At 58.7% G+C, this 17283-nt stretch overlaps 1 protein-coding gene across 2 annotated transcripts in view; it reads left to right on the plus strand.

Annotated features, from left to right (window-relative positions):
- Positions 1–17012, plus strand: part of PMM2 (phosphomannomutase 2) — a 27966-nt gene extending 10954 nt beyond the window's left edge. For both annotated transcript variants that reach the window (XM_029946552.1, XM_029946553.1), the window contains exons 4-8: positions 268–359; positions 3066–3165; positions 3273–3348; positions 4288–4403; positions 15889–17012. In XM_029946552.1, coding sequence (XP_029802412.1) covers positions 268–359; positions 3066–3165; positions 3273–3348; positions 4288–4403; positions 15889–15990 — 486 coding nt within the window. In that variant the 3' untranslated portion in view covers positions 15991–17012. The remainder of the gene's footprint in view (positions 1–267; positions 360–3065; positions 3166–3272; positions 3349–4287; positions 4404–15888) is intronic.
- Positions 17013–17283: the final 271 nt, after the last annotated feature.

Consider the following 17283-nt stretch of genomic DNA (forward strand, 5'->3'; position numbering starts at 1 on the left):
GCCTTCCGTGAAGCATTTGAAAGGTATTGAGTACAAAACTCTTAAGTCATGAAACAGAAAATGCTTTAATTAAAGCCCTCAGGGGTTTGCTCTAAGTTTTCCACCAGGGAGGGGAGGAGACAGGCGGTAGGGCGCAGCGCCCTGCCAGAGTCAGCCTGGCGACCCTCCCCCCGGGGGGGGGGGGGGCTGACGACCGGGTTTTGCTCTAAAGTGGTTTTGAAAATGCCTGACACTGAATCGAGTAACCCCCGTATTTTCTTTATCTAGAATATTCAAGGCCACCTGGGTGAGGCCCTGATCCAAGACTTAATCAACTACTGCCTGAGCTACATTGCGAAAATCAAGCTCCCGAAGAAGAGGTGGGTTTGCTCTGGGCAGAGAGGCTGAGCCGGAGTCTGGGCCAGTGCCCTTGGACAGCTTGGTGGCCACGCCAGCCCCCTGCCCCGTGCTTAGAAAGGGAATGGCGGCCTGTCCCCAGGGCGGAGAGCTGGCACTAGGTGCTTTCCGAGGCTGTGCAGAAGGCCTGTGAGACACCCCCAGACCCGGCCTGCGGTGTCATACACGGTCTGATCAGTTGTTAGTGTTATCGGTTGGAAGCCTGAGGTCACGTGGCAAAGTGCCTGCACTTCCGGCTTCTGTAGCGTCAGGCCTGGCGCCTCGGTGACCGGTCCCGGCTGGCCCGCACCGCCCCCTGCCCGCACCCCCAGTCTTTCCCGGGCCCCTTCCCTCCTGTTTCTGACCTCCATAAGCATTGATTTGGGGACTTTCCTCTCTGGATACTTCATCTCCGTTCCCATTTTTAAATATGATGTCGTTACATTCCCACAGTTAAAGTCCGGCTGGAAATGAACCCATAGGCTAGCAGTGACTGTTTCTTGGTGAGGTGCAGGTGCTTTCTTGGAAATATACTCATTTTCTTCTCAGTTTTCTGCCCTGAACACGTAACACCTTGATGATAAGGGGGCGAGACGGTTTTTATTTTTTATTTTTTATTATTTTTTTTAATGTTTTATTTATTTTTGATACAGAGAGAGACAGAGCATGAGAGGGGGAAGGGCAGAGAGAATGAGACACAGAACTGAAACAGGCTCCAGGCTCTGAACTAGCTGTCAGCACAGAGCCTGACGCGGGGCTTGAACCCACGGACGTGAGATCTGACCTGAGCTGAAGCCGGAGACCCAACCGACTGAGCCACCCAGGCGCCCCGCGAGACGGTTTTTAAATGGCAGCTAAATTTCAGGACGTGCGCTTTTGAGACTGCTCACTGCCACCGACTCCGTGAAACCCGTGCCCCTGCCCAGCACCTCCCCTGGGGCCGAGGGCTTCCAGTTCACATCTCACAGAAGGGGCTGCGGACGAGCAGGCTGGGCCCAGGGTAGTCCTGGCGGCGGCTGGGTAGTGGCTCGTGGGGCTTCGCTATCCAGCCCTTTGTGCTCCTGTGTGTGGTGGAGCATAACGTTCCCCAGGGCAGCTCAGGCTTTACTGTGGGTCAGGCATTAAGGGAGCCTCAGAGAGAGAGAAGGGAAGGAAGGGGGGGAGGATAAGGCGTGATCCTCAGGGTTGGCGCCGTAGTGAGGGCACCCGCGTGCTGAGCTGTCCTTCCACACTCCCAGCAGGCACCCCTGGATTCGGGAGCGGGCCTGAGGCCGCGCTGATCAGCATTTGCCTACATTTCCTGTCGGCGCTGCTGTCTCTGCCTGTGGGTCACGCAGGTGCAGTAGGACTAAAGAGTCCGGCCCTTCAGGGAGGACTCGAACACCTGAGAGACGGCCGTCATCCTGGCCTTTGAGGAGAGAGGTGTTTCTCGGATGCATTGGCCTCCCTCCCGTGGGGATGAGAGGGACACTGTGTCCTTGGGGTGGGGGAAATGTGCGTGCTTTGACATTTAGGACCCACAGCCCTAGTGACCCCTGGGAGCGATCGCCAGGGCATATGTAGCAGGTGCGGGCACAGGGCTGGTCTGTACTAGCTCTCGGACATCCGGGGGCGGGCAGTGAGGAAGCATCTCAGGTGCCTGTGTGGTGTTATGTCACTTGCCACCTTCTGTGCACTTTGCACACAGCTGGCAAGATGACGCAGCGGTGAGATTTTGCTGCATCGACTTGACCTGACGAGTATTCGTTGCTTCCCAGCGTACAAAACGTGGGACATCTGGTTTTCTCAAGAGCGTGTAGGGGTGCCCACAGGGACGCCAGCCCCTGTGAGGCTCTGAGTGCCGCCGCCCCGCCCGCCACCCCCCCCTCCTCACCTGGCGCCGCAGGAGGCAGCATTGGCCTTGAAGCAGCCCTCCGCTTGACGCTGGGCAGTGTCCTTGGGATTTACAGTGGCTAGTGGCCCAAGGTCATGTGATTTCTGTTGATGGTGTTACTGTTGATAAAGAGCTGTTTGTTCTTAGGGTGGAATTCACTAAAGCTCACAGGGTATTTGAGTTTTTAAGAAACTATCTTGAGATGGAAACTGGAGACATGGAAGGGAGATGGGGTTTTTTGTAAACATCTCTGTTCAAAGTAAAAAACTGTTTAAGCTCTTCTCATTTTCTCTGGTCACATCCACCACTGAAGAGCGCTTGGCCACGGGGGCCCTGGTTTCCCCAGTGATTACTGCAGCTCAGCGGGCCGTTCTCAGAGCTTTGCTTGGTCACATCAGTGCGTTCAATGTGTCACTATCAAAGGGGTCTGACACATGAATTTCCAGCCTCAGGGGGCTTAGAGATGGTAATCCTTTGTGTAACTCTTTATCAGTGGTAGAATTCACTGTCCAACAGAAATCACGTGAGCCACATGTAAAGTTTAAGTTTTCTGTAGCCATGTTAAAAACAGGAACAAGCGAAGTTAATTTTTAATCATGTTTTACTTGCCCCAGTGTATCTAGGACATAGTCGTATAATCCGGATAAAACATTTCATCTTTGAAGCCCAGTCTCGGGTGGGCTTGGCCCCACCTCCAGGCTCAGCAGCCGCCTGCGGCCCACGGCTGAGCACCCGCCTTCTGGAATTCTTGACCTGCTTGTCCGTCTGTAACCTTGCCCACCTGAGTAACGTCTGTCGGGGCCTGTTTTCTCTCCAGAGGCACTTTCATCGAGTTCCGAAACGGGATGTTAAACGTGTCCCCCATCGGGAGAAGCTGCAGCTACGAAGAGCGCATTGAGTTTCACGAACTGGATCAGGTGAGTCCCCCTGGCGCCGCCCCGGCTGCTGGGCAGAAGACGCGTGGCCGGTGGCTCCAGGCTGCGGTCTCCACTGCAGGAGGCTGACCCGGGTCTGTCTTTCTCAGAAAGAACACATAAGACAGAAGTTTGTTGCAGATCTGCAGAAGGAGTTTGCAGGGAAAGGCGTCACGTTCTCCATAGGTACGATGCGTGCGGACGCCTTCGGAGTGGGCGGTGGGCAGTGGTCCTTTGGGGGGAGGGGGTCCGCTGCTGTGGGCTCCGCCCTCCCAGGGACCCAGGCTGCTGGGTTTGGTTCTGAATTCTCATGCAGAGGGACCCTTCCTCCCGGCCCAGGGCCTCGGGGAACCTTGGCAGGCGGTAGGGGGTGGTTTTACAAATTGAGAGAGCGAGGCCCTGGAAGGAGAGGGGAGTTGGCTGAGCCCAGGCGGGTTTTGTCTACACTGGAGACTGCGTGCAGCATTTCTGGTGTCTGATGTAAGGTCTTCCCACCTTGAGCGTGTCCCGGCCCTGGTTTTTGGTAGGAGGCTCCTGCCAGATGCTCTAAGCCAGTGGTTTCTGCTGCGCTCAGGAGTCATTCCGTAAAGCCCTTCGTTTCACCAGCTCGCCCAAGGGTGCAGCTGTTGGAAACCTGGAATTGTCTGACAGATGAAGGGGTCAGTTCTTTACCTTGACCTGGGAGGTGCTCATCCCCCTGACGGAGCTCAGAAGGGGGGGGTCCTTGCCCTGGGACGCGGCCTGCACCCCAGTTCTGCGGGCTTCTCCCTCCTGCGACAGGAGCGCCGCGCAGCCCGCCCTGGGCGCTGTCCCCGCCGAGTGACGGGGCACAACTCCGCCCACGGACGCATTCCCACCACACGCTCGTCGGAGCGCGTGAACCCGGAGGCCTGCCTCGCTCTGAGCTGGCGGTGTCCCGTTTTCATATTTCAGGTGAAGGCATGTTGGGGTAAAACATGCCACCTTCATGCCTAGAACCTGTCCCTAAGGAGCAGAAGTAGTGAACGAGGGTATTAAAAATCGACCTTGGCCGTCCAGTTGGTGCTGGGTAAATGGCACGTTCTTTTCTGGGCCGGGCCCGCTGCCTCCGCCCTCCCGTGAGCTCGTGTGTCCCTGGCCCTGCAGGAGGCCAGATCAGCATTGACGTCTTCCCTGACGGATGGGACAAGAGGTACTGCCTGGGACACGTGGAAAAAGATGACTACAAGACCATCTACTTCTTCGGAGACAAAACCATGCCCGTGAGTACGCAAGTGCTCTTTGGAGTTCGGTTCGGGCGGGAACGGGCAAACAGGCTTGCCCCTCCCCCGTGCCGAGTCACTCAGCGACGAGCTCTGTCCTACGCGAGAGGCGTGACTGACCCCCTCCCTCCGTGCACGGACGCGGGACGCCTCGGCAGAGGCAGTGCTTTATGCACGGGCCAGACCTGGGCTTGGACTGTTCTCCACTGCACTTCCCCCCAGGGGCACGCGTTCTGAGCGGGGCACAGGAGTCCTGAATGGTAGGGAGACAGCGCATCACTTGTGTCTGAAATTCAAGGGCCAGCGCCAGGGATGGTTTAGAGCTGGACACCGTGCCCAGGTCCAAACTGAATCTAAACCAGGACTGAGAGCAGAGTGGAGTCAAAGGCCATCTTGGAGGAGGGTTTCCTCAGGGCCACCGCGGTGGCAGGACTGGTGGCCCCTAGGTGGTTGGAGAGGTGTTGAGACCCCTGGCCATTCCCTCCCGGCCCCGGGCTGTCGTGCACTCTGGGTCTGAAGTTCTCTCTCCAGGGAGAGAAGACTCAGGATTAAAGCAGGAGAGAGCTGCTTCCTGCTTCCCGCGCAGCGGCTTTCTGCGCCCGTACTAACTAGGGGGGCGCTTTAGGCCCTCAGTGCCTGACCTTGCTTCCCTCATACACCTTTGCTCCTCTGTATCCTGGGGTCCTGACCTCGTTCACCCACACTTGGGTATGAGCATCCGATGGCTTTGTACTTCTCTGCGCCTTGCTAACCCATTGTGTAAGCACGGGGGGTTCCTAAGCTCCTTCCCCACAGGTCCCCCCTTTTTTTTTTTTTCCCCCTCTAGTTTTGTGTGCGAGGACCGTCTTGATGAGCGCCTGGCCCTTCTTTTGCTTTTGGATGGTCTGAGGGTGATTCTGCAAAGACAGAGGCATAGTAAGAGCATTCCGCTTCCCCGAGTTATCCAGAACTGGACAGGAGGGCCGGCCGTGAGTGAGGAGGATTCAGGACCCGCCGCTCTGCCCTGGGATCAGCCCATTGTGTTTAAAGCTGATTCTCTGCATGGAGTAGCTGTTGGTGCAAAGTCATGTCTAAACTTCCTGTACTGTCAGAAGGGTAGGAAGGAAAGACCTGACGAAGCTGTGTCTAGACAGCGTCCCCAGCTTGGGAGTGACTGTCAGGGATGCCGGTCATTCAGTGTGCGGGTCACAGGGGCACTTTGGGCAGAGGAACAAGACCTCCGGTCTCTCTGCAGTCACTTCCACTGCAGCCCCAAGAGCCCCAAGGTGGGCCAAGACATGCTTACCGGTGGAAATCTGGGTGCAGATTCTTCGGTAGTGTTGACCATAAGTTCACTGAGGACCTGGGCCGGCCGGCGTGCCATGCAGGCCGACCCTGGCTACAGAGGCGTGAGCGCCCGCTGCGGCCAGGATGCCCGCGGCAAACAGGCCACCGCGTCTTCTCTGCCGCACGGCGCAGCGCCAGGGTCGGATACGCCGGAAAGTGCGCCCGGTCCTGCTGGATGCGCACAGGGCTTGGAGCTGTTAACAGGAGCCAGGCAGAGACGCGCTGAGAACCAAGGAGGAGAGAGTTAATTGGACATAAACCAGCCCTGGGAGGTGGAGAGATCATCATCATTTCCTAGTTGTCCGACCTGTACGGTGGAGGGAGGGAGGGAACGTAGGGAGAAGGGACACAAATAGTGGTCGTGCGGGTTGGTGGCGGTGCAGGGAGGCCCAGGTTAGGTTCGTGTGGTGGTGTTCGGGAAGTTCACTGCGGCTAATGAAGGGAAGAAGCCAGGACCTGGCTTCTAGGGATTGACAAGCCAAGGTCCATGTAGTTTCCTTTATGAGCAGAAATTAGGGGCCAGACAAGCCTCTGCCTTTTCAAAACACATTCTCCCTACAGACTGGTGAAAGGGTAGGGTCTTATTAGAGTATTTTGTTTCAAGATGTCCTCTAGGACCCCTGTCAGAAATGCTCCCATTACCCCAGTGACAGTGCAGGGAATATTGTCCCAGGGGTGGTAAGAGAAAGAGGTAAGACCGGCCGTGTAGAGGTTTGGGGCACTGCACGTGCAAGCCGGTGGGTTCTGGTTGGACACAAGCATGTAAGCTGCTAAGTTGAGTAACACGCAGAGGAGGTGCTGGAGGTCTGGGCCGGTCACACCGAGCTCTTGTGGGGTTGGGAAGGGCCGCTTGGGCCTGGCTCCTTCCATGCACTCCGGCATTATTGCTGATCGGAGTATCCCCGCCTCGGAGAGGTAAGCTATTGGGGGTGGGGGGGGAGCCCAATATGAGTATTGAGCTTGCCCTCGACAAGTGAGAGCAAGGAGTAGAATCAGGGTTACACCTGTTGAATCTTTGTTACTGACCGAGATGGTGGCCCTCGGATGTGAACGAGGGGGCGTGTGCACGGTTGCAGTGTTGTCAGAGGACGCGTCCCCCTCCTGTGTGGGGGCAAGGACTTGCGTTTGTGGAGTGGCTTCAGGATGAGGAGTCCCCGAAGAGGTTTCTTCCATCTTGAGAAAGGGGGCCGGTGGCCGCTCCGTCACGCTCTGGAAGTCTTGTCTCCTTGGAAGGTGTCCTAGGGGTCTCCCGCGTGCCGTGGTGAGGAGGGCTTCACCAGGCGAGCGAGGGAGTCCGCCGCGGTCCGGAATCTGATGGGAGAAGTTGCGTGGCCGGGCCCGCGGGCCCCTCAGGGGTCTTGTGCAGCACCGTGGGCGAGAGGCTGGATCTTGTTTTGAAGAGAGTCATTCAGCTGTAGTTGGCCCTTGAGGATTAAGATTTAAAAGTTAAGAGTAATCATAGCGCGACCCAGAGCACGCTGAGGTGGTCGTGCAGACAGCCCATGGTAGCTCCCCTTTTCGCTTTTCTGACTTTTTTTTAATGTAATATATGCTCGTTTTACAATTGTTTAAATGAATTTAATTTTAACAAAAAACAGGACGACACTCTTATTTACTTAATTACCGTTAACAAAAATGTATTTTTTCTGTGGTCCTCGTAGGATGCACTCATTTTATTTTGGCCCAGTAATAATTTGCCCACGGGCCGTTGGCCGTTGGCGTCTGTTCCCCGGTCCTTTTCAGCAGCGCCCACGTCAGTCCGCTTCAGCCACGTGGACATCCAGGGTGGCACGCGGTGGGCCAGGTGTAGGAAGTCGGCTCCCACAGATCATCCGTCGCTCGGCTGAACAGGAGCAAACAGATCGCGGGGTTTGGAGGCGGCGCACAGAGCAGGGGCGTCACCCCCGCCTCTGGATCAAAAGAGGAATGTTCATCTTAACCCCGTATACTTTTAAATCCATTTGTTTTAACCTTAGTCTGTCCTGACCCCACATAAAATTTGTTTTTTTAAGATTTTTCTTCATGAACCTTCTACAAATTCCGTGGCTTTTTAAAAAAATTTTTATGTTTCCACTATATTTAGCAGAGTTTTAACTCTTAGAAACCTTAGTAACCAATTGTCAATGGTCTGTTACATTAGAAATTTTTTTAGGTAGTCGATCTTGAATCCATTAAGCATAAAGCATTGAATGAAATAAATAAGTAAATGTTTAAGAGTCAGAAGCATAAACGTACATTCACTAAGCAGTGCTTCAGCATTCCAGTTGATTTGGAAGAGGCCTGAATGTCCCACGAACTTAAGTCAATTTATCATTTAAGCAAAACGTTAACGTTGTAGGTCAAAGCCCCTGAGCGCTGTCTTAACCGTGAAAACAGAGACAGAGTCAGCCATTGCTTTCAGTCATCCGCCGGCTCACAGAGTGGAACAGAGAAAGCATGAGCGCATCTAACCTTTAGTAAACCGTCGTAGAATGAAGTTGTCTAACCTAAAAGACCTGCCTACCTTAGTAATATTTCATGGGTGTCTCCTTAAAAGTTTGCCATGATCCGTTTCTTCCTGTGGAACCGGTGAGGAAATTTGAAGTTTCAGGAGGTGTTTTTCAGCTCTTGACAGTGTGGGGAGTGGGACGGGATGCTGGTGGAGGCTTTGGGGAGCCAGAGACGCAGGCAGGCTGCACCCCAGGACCCCGGGCGTGCAGGAACGGGAGGAGGGGGACGGGAAGGCAGAAAAGGGGCGGGGTCCCCTGCCAGGAGGCCTGGAGGCTGACGGAGGCGCGGAGGACGCGCTCACGGGGTCGCGGGGTCCTGAGGCCCGTCAGCTCAGAGCCGGGAGCCGCTACCCGCTCGGTGGGTTTGGTTTTCCGCTAGGGCCGGCAGGCAGCGTACCTGGGGCCGGAGCACACAGCGAGGCTCCCGACACGAAAGGAGTTTCGGCAGCTGCTTGGACACGCCTCACAATCTCTACCCGAGAAACGCTGGTCAGAGACCATGGGCTCCGATGGTCGCAGCCACCGATCAGGGAATGAGGAGGGGGGCGCCGCCGCAGCGTAGAGGGAGACCAGAGGGTCAGAGTCCCCTACTAGGGATGCCTGCCTGGGACGCCCGCACTACGTGAGCGAACTGTCTCACTGACCGTGGGGGGCGGCCCGCGGCGGGGCGGGGCAAGGGCCCCGTGCCAGAGCGGTGTCGCAGCGGCCAGGTCCTGCGCAGCGCGAGCCACCCGAGCGTCCTCAAACGCCGGGGCACAGACCGCACGCCCGGCTGGGGTCGGGAGGATCGGTTGAGAGCCCCCCCGGGGCACATGTGGACTAAGTGCCACCGCGGGTTTCCCACACCCCGGTCGTCAAACGACCTGCCTTCTGTCCCTTCGCTCCTCGCAAGGGCAGGCGCTCGGCGACGGGCCGTCCACTCTGCCTGACGGCGGGCGGCCTCGGGGATCTACCAGTGTCCTTCCGCACTGGGGTGAGGACTCGGTCAGAGCCGGCGGGGAGGTTTTAGAGGCTCCATGCTGTCCCACCCTTGGGACTGGAAAGGCCGCCGAGCACAGCCTGACCACAGGGCCACTGAGGCTCTCCTCCTTCGTAGGTGAGTCTGCGTCCTCACATGCACGGTCCGGTGCGGACGAGGGACCGGGGGAGGATTACCTCGGGGCGGGGGGAAACACTAGCCCCTTCAGTTCTGAACGCCGGGTCTTCGGTGTGTTTTCTCCTCCCTCCCACGTGTTAAGACCGAAGTTCCTTGTTCTGGGAACCAAGGCAGTTTTGGAGGAGAGACTTATAATTTAGAGCCACCGCCGGCGTCTGTCCTAGTGACAAGAATTGGAACAAGGCGTCTTTGCTCCGGGGCTGGGGAGGGCGCTCCACGGTTCTGCAGCCGCAAGTCCTAATGGAGTTCGCTTTATCCCTTACCGCGGCGGGTAGAGACTACCCGCTGTGGCTTTTTTCTTGGAGCTCCCAAACCGTTCCATGGCATCCTGCAGTCATTCCGTCGTACCGCCTGGCCACATTGGCCCGTAGGCCCCTGTCCTTCTGTCCCATCAGGGTCACCATCTGTCGTCCACTCTGGGTCTGCAGTTCTCTCTGGGCCAGGGAGAGAAGACTCAGGATTAACGCAGGAGAGGGGGCTCCTGTGTGGGACAAGACCAGAGCCTCCCATAAGGGTCCCTGCCCCATTTGTATTAGCGTCAGAGTCTTACAAACATGGTGACGACGTGCACAAAGAGACCCTGAGTCTGTGAGCGGGAACTCAGGGCCGTGAGGGCAGGGGGCCTTGGAGACACGCGGGGTTGGGGTTAACAAGACAGGACCCTGGCGCCAGGCCGCAGGGTGCTTATGGCTCCCGAGGCAGCACCCCTCTAGCTGAGCCAGCCCAGGGGCGGGGACAGGGGGACATGTGACCTCAGGGTCAACAGGGCCCCTTTCCTTGTGTTCATCATCCCTGCTCGGGGCGGCTGCCCCCCAGCAGCTCAGCGCAGGGGTCTGTGGCCCCAGTTCCCGGTTCCCTGATGCGGTCCTTCCTGCAAAGCAGCTTTCTGTTCCAGCACTGACTTGGGGGGGGCGCTTTACTTCCCTCATGTACTTTTGCATTGGGTGCCCTCTCTATCCTGGGGTCCTGAGCTTGTTCACACCCTCAGGTGTGAGCATCCGATGGCTTTGTACACTTGTCTGTGCCTTGCTAACCCCTGGTGTAAGCACAGGGGATTCCTCAGCTGGTTCCCCACCCCGGGCCCTCTCCGGACACCTGCCTTCCGGTCCCTGTCATGGTCTTACGCACCTCTCAGTGACGGGAGGACCCTTGCCATCAGCGGTCCTGCCCCCAGCAGGTGCTGACGTGGAGGTCTGACCCTTGTGGTGGCGGGTGCGGAGCCCTGGCTGCCTGCGGCAGGGCCGCCGGCTCCAGTCCGCCAGCGGCGGGGACCAGGAGAGAACTGGGGCTCAGAAAGGGGAAGTGTTTTGCCCAGGGTCACACGGCCGGTGGCAGAGCCCGTGGCACAGACTTCCTGCTCTTTAGGCAGGTCGTTTCCAGCCCAGCCCTGCGTCGGGGTGCACAGTCCGCTGCTGGCTCCATGGGGCTCTCTGGGACGACGCGGTGCTCACACTCTGTTGTTCTGGTGACAGGCCTGGAATGCAGGCTTTGAGAAAAGTCCTTGACTGTTCAGGCTGCTGAAGCTGCACTTGGGCTCTGGGGGGCCGGGCAACCCTGCGGCATCGGGACTGTGCTGCCGGGAGTGCGGGCCTGGGGGAAGCGGAGGGCGCTTCCTATGGGCGTTCTGCATCTGGTCTGTTGCTGTGTGAGTCCGCCTCCTCGAGATGGGCCGGTTTTTAACCCTACCCACCCTTTCCCTCGGTTCTTAATGTACCATCATTGGGGTGCAGTAGAGAAAGTGTGAAGGCCCCTGGGCTATTCATCGGGTCGAGCCTCTGACCCTGGATTTAGGCTCAGGTTGTGATCTCCCAGTGTGTGGGACCAAGACCCCATCAGGCCCCTCCCTGACAGCACAGAGCTGCTTAGGATTCTCTTTCTCCCTCTCTCTGTGTCCCCGCACACATGCCCTGTCTCTCTCTCAAACTAAACAGCACATCAGTCCTCACAACTTTAGGCACAGAGCAATCTAAGCACTGGCTCTGAGCTTCGTCTTGTGTTCGGTGACAGATGTTTTGAAAGCTGCTTTCTTTCCTTGAAACTTTTTACTGGCCTCTAGGGAGATGGCCCTTAGCCTGGAACCGGTGGAGGAAAGCTGTGCCCCTGCCTAGCACCACAGGCTCAGAGGCCCCCAGGGTCTCGGTACCCACCTTCCCTGCTTGGAGCCCCCCCCCAAAGAACAGGGGAGGAAATAGGACATTCTTGTCCCCATCTCCTGGGGAGCCCTCCCTCCTGCCCACAGGCCCCGACAACCAGGGTCTGTTAAAACCCAGCTCCAGGGGTGCCTGGGTGGCTCAGTTGGTTAAGCCTCGGACTTCGGCTCAGGTCAGATCTCACGTTCGCGGGTTCGAGCCCCGCGTCGGGCTCTGTGCTGACAGCTAGCTAAGAGCCTGGAGCCTGCTTCCGGTTCTGTGACTCCTCCTCTCTCTCCCCCTCTCATGCTCTCTCTCTGTATCAAAACTAAAACATTTTTAAAAAATTAAAAAAAAAAAACAAAAAACCCAGCTCCAAGTGCAGCCCCCAGCCCCGGGCCCCGCCTGCAGTGCCGTGGTTCACTGCAGGGAAAGGGATGGCCGGGGCCCAGAGACACGTCCCCGCGCTGCCCTGCGCCCACCCCTACTCCCCACCCCTCCTTTCCCGCACGCCCAGGGGAGACGGCTGCAGCCAGCTTCCTGGCTTTAGGGCCCCTGGACAGGAAAACATTCGAACACTTAGCCTTTGTGGCTGGGCGGGTCCACGGGTGACTTTGGGGTCCGTATGCTCCTGTCTGCATGCGGGGGGACCTGTTGCTGAGATCATGTATCGGGGAGCTGGGCAAGTAACGTAACGACTTTGTCCAAAGAGGGGGTGGCAGTCTCCCCGCAGCCTGTGAGCACATCAAGGGAGCGTCAAAGGACACCCAGAAATGCAGATCACAGCCCTGCTGAGGGGTGGGAACAAGGATCAGAGAGCTCTGACCCTGTGACCGGAGCTGTTTGTAAATTTTTAACCACGCAAACGTGCAGTCGAAAAATAAAGCTTTGGTACACCAAACTGAGAAAAGGAAGAAACCAAGCTTTAGTCTCTAACACCCTTTTCCATGTCAGACCCTGAGCCGTTCTCTCCTCCAGTCCCTGGGGAGCCCTGGTGGGCCACACACGGGGTGAACGACCCGGTGGCCTCCCACAGCCTCTCTCGTCCCTCTCCCGAGTCGCCTCAGTCATTCAACACCTTATTCTCCACCAACGTTAGAAAGGAAGATCCACCTCTAAGCTTAACAGAGGCCCCGGCTGCCCCGGGGGATGAGGCAATGGGGCTTTGAGACTCAGGAGCCCCAAGTCTGGCCCCTGCTGCCTGCACAGTGACCACCCGTCTGTGTGTCCAGGAGCCCATGGGAGGGAAGGCAGGTCCGAAGAGAGGGGGAGCAGCTCGCGAGAGGCAGGGGGGCCAGCTGGCGGGGTGCTCACCTGGCAGGAGCCTGCCCCGAGCCCCAGGGGCTGCAAGTGGGCAGCCGCTGTGAACTTGCAAACCTCCGTTTCTGGGCAAGCCTCTGACCGGACAACCATAACCGTGACCCTGGCATCGCCAGGGGGCTAGTGAGGGCACAGGACATGTGCCATGCAAAGACCTGCCCTACCGCACGTGTGTCAGTGTGAAATCCGAGACCCAGGGCCCATGTGGCTTGTGGCGGGCCTGGGTCAGCACAAGGAGGGGGTCCCTCGCTGCCAGAGGCGCCCCAGGAAGATCTCTGCCCCTCGAGATCTAACGGAAGTTGGGCTGGCTTAGGGGTTCTCCACCCAGTGGAAGACGTGAAGCAGGACCCTGGGTGAGGGCACCGCGGGGACAGGCCTTTGTTGGGGTCCCTGCTGACCTGCCTTCCTTCTGGGCCACAGAGTCCGTGGTCCTGCTGCCCCTGGGAGCAGAGCCCTGGAGCAGCAGCAGCCCCTGCCGGGCTCTTCTGGATCAGGGGACCCGGGGACCTGGGGGCAGGGCCCTCGTGTGGCTCCTGATGCAGCCACTGATGTCAGCAGAGGCCAGCCCTTCTGTGCCCTTACCGTCACACAGCGCTAAGCCCTGTTTGGGGGGAGGGGGCGTGCAAGAAAAATGAGTACAGTTCTTTGAGGGCATGTAGCTTTCCAAGTAGATCTGGAAGCTGTCACTGTCCCCGTCCCAGCTGGTCCTCACCCCTAGAGGGAGTGGCCACAGAGCACGCACTCACATCCATCGGGCTCCCTCTCCGCGGCCCTGGGGGTGCCGGTGACGCTCCTGCCGTGATGGTACCCCAGCCCGGGAGCACCGCCGCCCCGGGTCTCAGAGCAGAGCCTTCATGCCCGTTGTGCCTAGAAATCGGACACGAGCCTGGTAAACAGACCCGCGGTAATGGACGGAGTAATGTGCACCTGCGGCTTCCTGCCGAGCAGGGCCCTGGCCTCGACGCTTCCTCCTCTCCCGCGCCCCCCCCCCCCCCCCCCCCCCCCCCCCCCCCCCCCCCGCCCCGTTCCTCCTTCAGCTCCAGCGTCGGGCGGAGGGGGTCAGCCTGACCATCCCTGTCCACCAGGCAACGGAGTGGGGCGAAATGGGGCTGGCCGTGGGGAGCAGAGGGAGGCAGATAGGCCTCGACCTTGGCCTTGTAGGGATTTAAATATTAATGGGCTGTTGGCTCTTGGCATGGAGCCACAGCCTCTCTTTTGGGCTGTCAGGTAACAAGATCTGTCCTATCGAATGGCTTCGGGCTTTGTTCCTGTCTTCTCTTAGGGAGGGGCGGGGGTGGCCCCAGCAGAAACCTAGTGACCTGTACCCAGGGCAGATCCCTGCCTTGGGGATTTCTGCTCCTCTGGAGCCTAAATCTTTTTTTTTATTATTTTTTAGTTTTTTTTACTTATTTTGAGAGAGACAGAAAGTGTGACTGGGGGAGGAGCAGAGAGAGGGAGAGAAAATCCCAAGCAGCCTCCACAGTTTCAGCACAGAGCCCAAGGTACCATGAGATCGTGACCTGAGCTGAGGTCGGTCACTTAACCCGCTGAGCCACCGAGGCGCCCCTGCAGCCTAATCTAAGGGAATCCTAGGAGTTCTAGCACACTCGCTCAGCGTCCCCCTTCTGCTTCTCCTGACCTCCCTCGGACTCTGGTTTGCACGCTCTGTGCAGCCCCCCACCCCGTGCCCGACTCACAGGCCGCCAGGTCCCCCAGCAGGAGAGGCAGCGGTCCCGTGACGGCCAGAGTGGGGGGCTCTCTGGGCCTGGTGCCATCGGGCTGCTCATGCAGCAGGACTTGTCCCCCGTTCCACAGCCTGCTCCCCCTCGTCACCCCGGTTCTCCTCCCGCCTGCCCTCCAGACCCCGCCCCCAGCGGTGAAGGCGGCAGGTGGCAGTGCTCCCCAGGCCTGTTGGGCTCAAGCGTGAACAGTGACGGCTCCTGAGTGCTGGGTTTGGCTTTCTGGACGGCGCACGAATCTGTGTTTTATCGGGGTCACTGTGCTGGGTTTTATCCTCCTCGCGGGTCCCAGGAGGAGTCTGACATTGATCCTAAGAATTCTGTACACAGGCTGCCCGTAATGACAGCTGTCTGAGTGACCCAGAGCCCTGTGACAGCACACGGCCCTGGGAGGCCATTATCAGACCCCAGCAGGTCCCCCCGTGGCACTGGGCAAGGACAGCTCCTGCGGTGGCTCCCAGCCTGTGGCCCCCCCTTCAGAGCCCTGGGAAAATGCGAGCAGTCGTCAGCTCCGTGTCCGTCAGTCTTTTAAAGGGATGTCACGTTTCCCTATAGAATCTAGAGAAAAAATGGATTTTTCTGGTAAACAGTTATTTTCATCACATTATAAACTAATTGATTTTTCCAGCGTTTTGAGTTAGACTGTCTCATTTCATGAGGGAAATACAGGAACTTGCAGGACAACAAAAGTACGGGCTTTCCTGCATCTCAGTGGGAGAGGAGGGGAGCCCCTGGAAGCCTGGTTCCTTTGGCCGAGACCGGGAGCCAGGGGAGGGGAGCCTTGCCCTCGGCCCCTGGCGGCGCCCCAGGGAAAGCGAAGTGCGCAGCCACCCCGAGCCCCCAGCGCTCCCGCAGATGGGGGCTCTGCACCGGCCTGGCTCACACGGCCACGGGCACTGTTGAAATTTAAATGAATCAAAATCCCATAAACTCAGTTCCTCTGTCGCCCTGACCACCGAGTGCTCAGTAGTCACCTGCGGCCGTCCGCTCAGGGACCGGCGAGTCCGGGCGGTAGCAAGTTCTGAAGGCAGCGCCGCTGTGGGCTGTGTGCCCTTGTGCCCCCCCCCCGAGCCGGCTGGGGTGCGGTTCAGGCAGACGGCGGCGGCCGGCATGATGCCACCTGCACTTGCCTCCGAGCTTCCCGAGAGCCTCCTGACTCCTTTCAAAGGCCTAACGACACGTTCCACGCTAGGTGGCCTTTCAAGAAGAGGAGCTAAAGCCTCTCAGTCCTGACTGCTCGTGCAGGTCCTGCCCGGGGACACGGCCCGTCCCCTCATCTCCCCGGCAGCCCGCACCCAGTGTCCACATCCCCTCGTGTCTTTGCAGGGCGGGAACGACCACGAGATCTTCACCGATCCGAGGACCGTGGGCTACACGGTGACCTCGCCCGAGGACACGCGCAGGATCTGTGAAGAGCTGTTCTCCTAGCGGCCCCTCCCCCACTGGCCGGCCTCCCGCACCCGCGCCCGGCCTGCTGGCATGGAGGCCGAAGGCAGACCTCCAGCCAGGTTCTGTCCTGACCCGAGTCTCGGACCCTCCGCACGTGCAGTGGCGGCGCACACGGTGTTCTGGGGACCCATCCTGGCGTTTTAGGACGGGACAGAACAGATGTGCCCGGACCTTACCCCTTGATGGTGGTGCAGAACACGTACCAGGCGTGAATGTCTGGACCCCCGTGTCAGTGCCGCAGCAGGAGTGGGCAGTGAGAAAGGTCTAGACGTTTATAGCCGTCTCTCCCGGGACTGAACTTTAAATCACATCCCCAAGTGCAGCTCCTGGCCACCTGGGGGGTGGTTTGAACCAAGCGCCCTGTGGTGGCCTCGCAGCACAGCGGTCATGGAGCATGGGGGCCCCCCAACTTCACTACACTCCGGGGACCCGCTGCTTCTCTGGGCCTCCGTGCAAGGCGGGCAGGCAGCCCTGCGCCCACATGCGGGGCCAGGCCGGGTCGAGCGAGGACCCACCCCCCGCTGCACCTGCCGGCTCCCCCGGGGCCTCCCTACCGTCGCATTTCTCAGGGATCACAGAAGAGCCTGGATCTCCTCATGAACCCCCGTGGCCTCCCCCACACTGTGACCTGAGGGTGTGCCAGCCCGGCGACCCTCACCCCTGCTTCGGATGTCAGGGAGTCGAAGGCAGCCCCGGGGCCCAGCGCACAGGCCCTCCGGGGGGGCCACTCACACGTCCCTTTTTAGAATCTGGATGCGCCAGGACGCACAAGCCCTCAGTCCACTCCAGTCCGCGGCCCGGGGCTTTCGTCTCTGCAGAAGCTGGCTCCCCTCAGCCTTCCCGGGGGGGCAGTCCACCTGGGTGACCACAAAGAGGGTGACCTGGCTCACCGGCTCCCAGGCCACCGCCGCCCCATGGTACCTCTGTGGTTGAACTTTGCAAATAATACTGTAATGACCTTCCACAATGAGAAGTAGCAAATTAAAGTGATTTTACAGTTTCCTGTTTCTCCTTCTGAGGACTTTTTCCTCCTCTGCGAAGAGCGAAGCGACCCATCAGCTGTGTCATCCTGTTGGGTGGGGAAGGAAAGCCCCGTCCGTGGGGGTGGGAAAGCAGCCGTTCTGGACACTGGTTCCCAGCAGCTCTGTGGGGACAGGTTTTCGTGCGTCCTGCCCACAGAGCAGGGGGACTGGTGACAGCAGAGCGAGTCGGCGGTGTCTTTCTCAAACGGCCCTCGCCTTTCCAACCAGAGCCCCTCCTGCACCTCCCTCC

Source organism: Suricata suricatta, chromosome 8 (genome assembly GCF_006229205.1).
Source record: "Suricata suricatta isolate VVHF042 chromosome 8, meerkat_22Aug2017_6uvM2_HiC, whole genome shotgun sequence".
In the NCBI taxonomy this organism is placed as follows: domain Eukaryota; kingdom Metazoa; phylum Chordata; class Mammalia; order Carnivora; family Herpestidae; genus Suricata; species Suricata suricatta.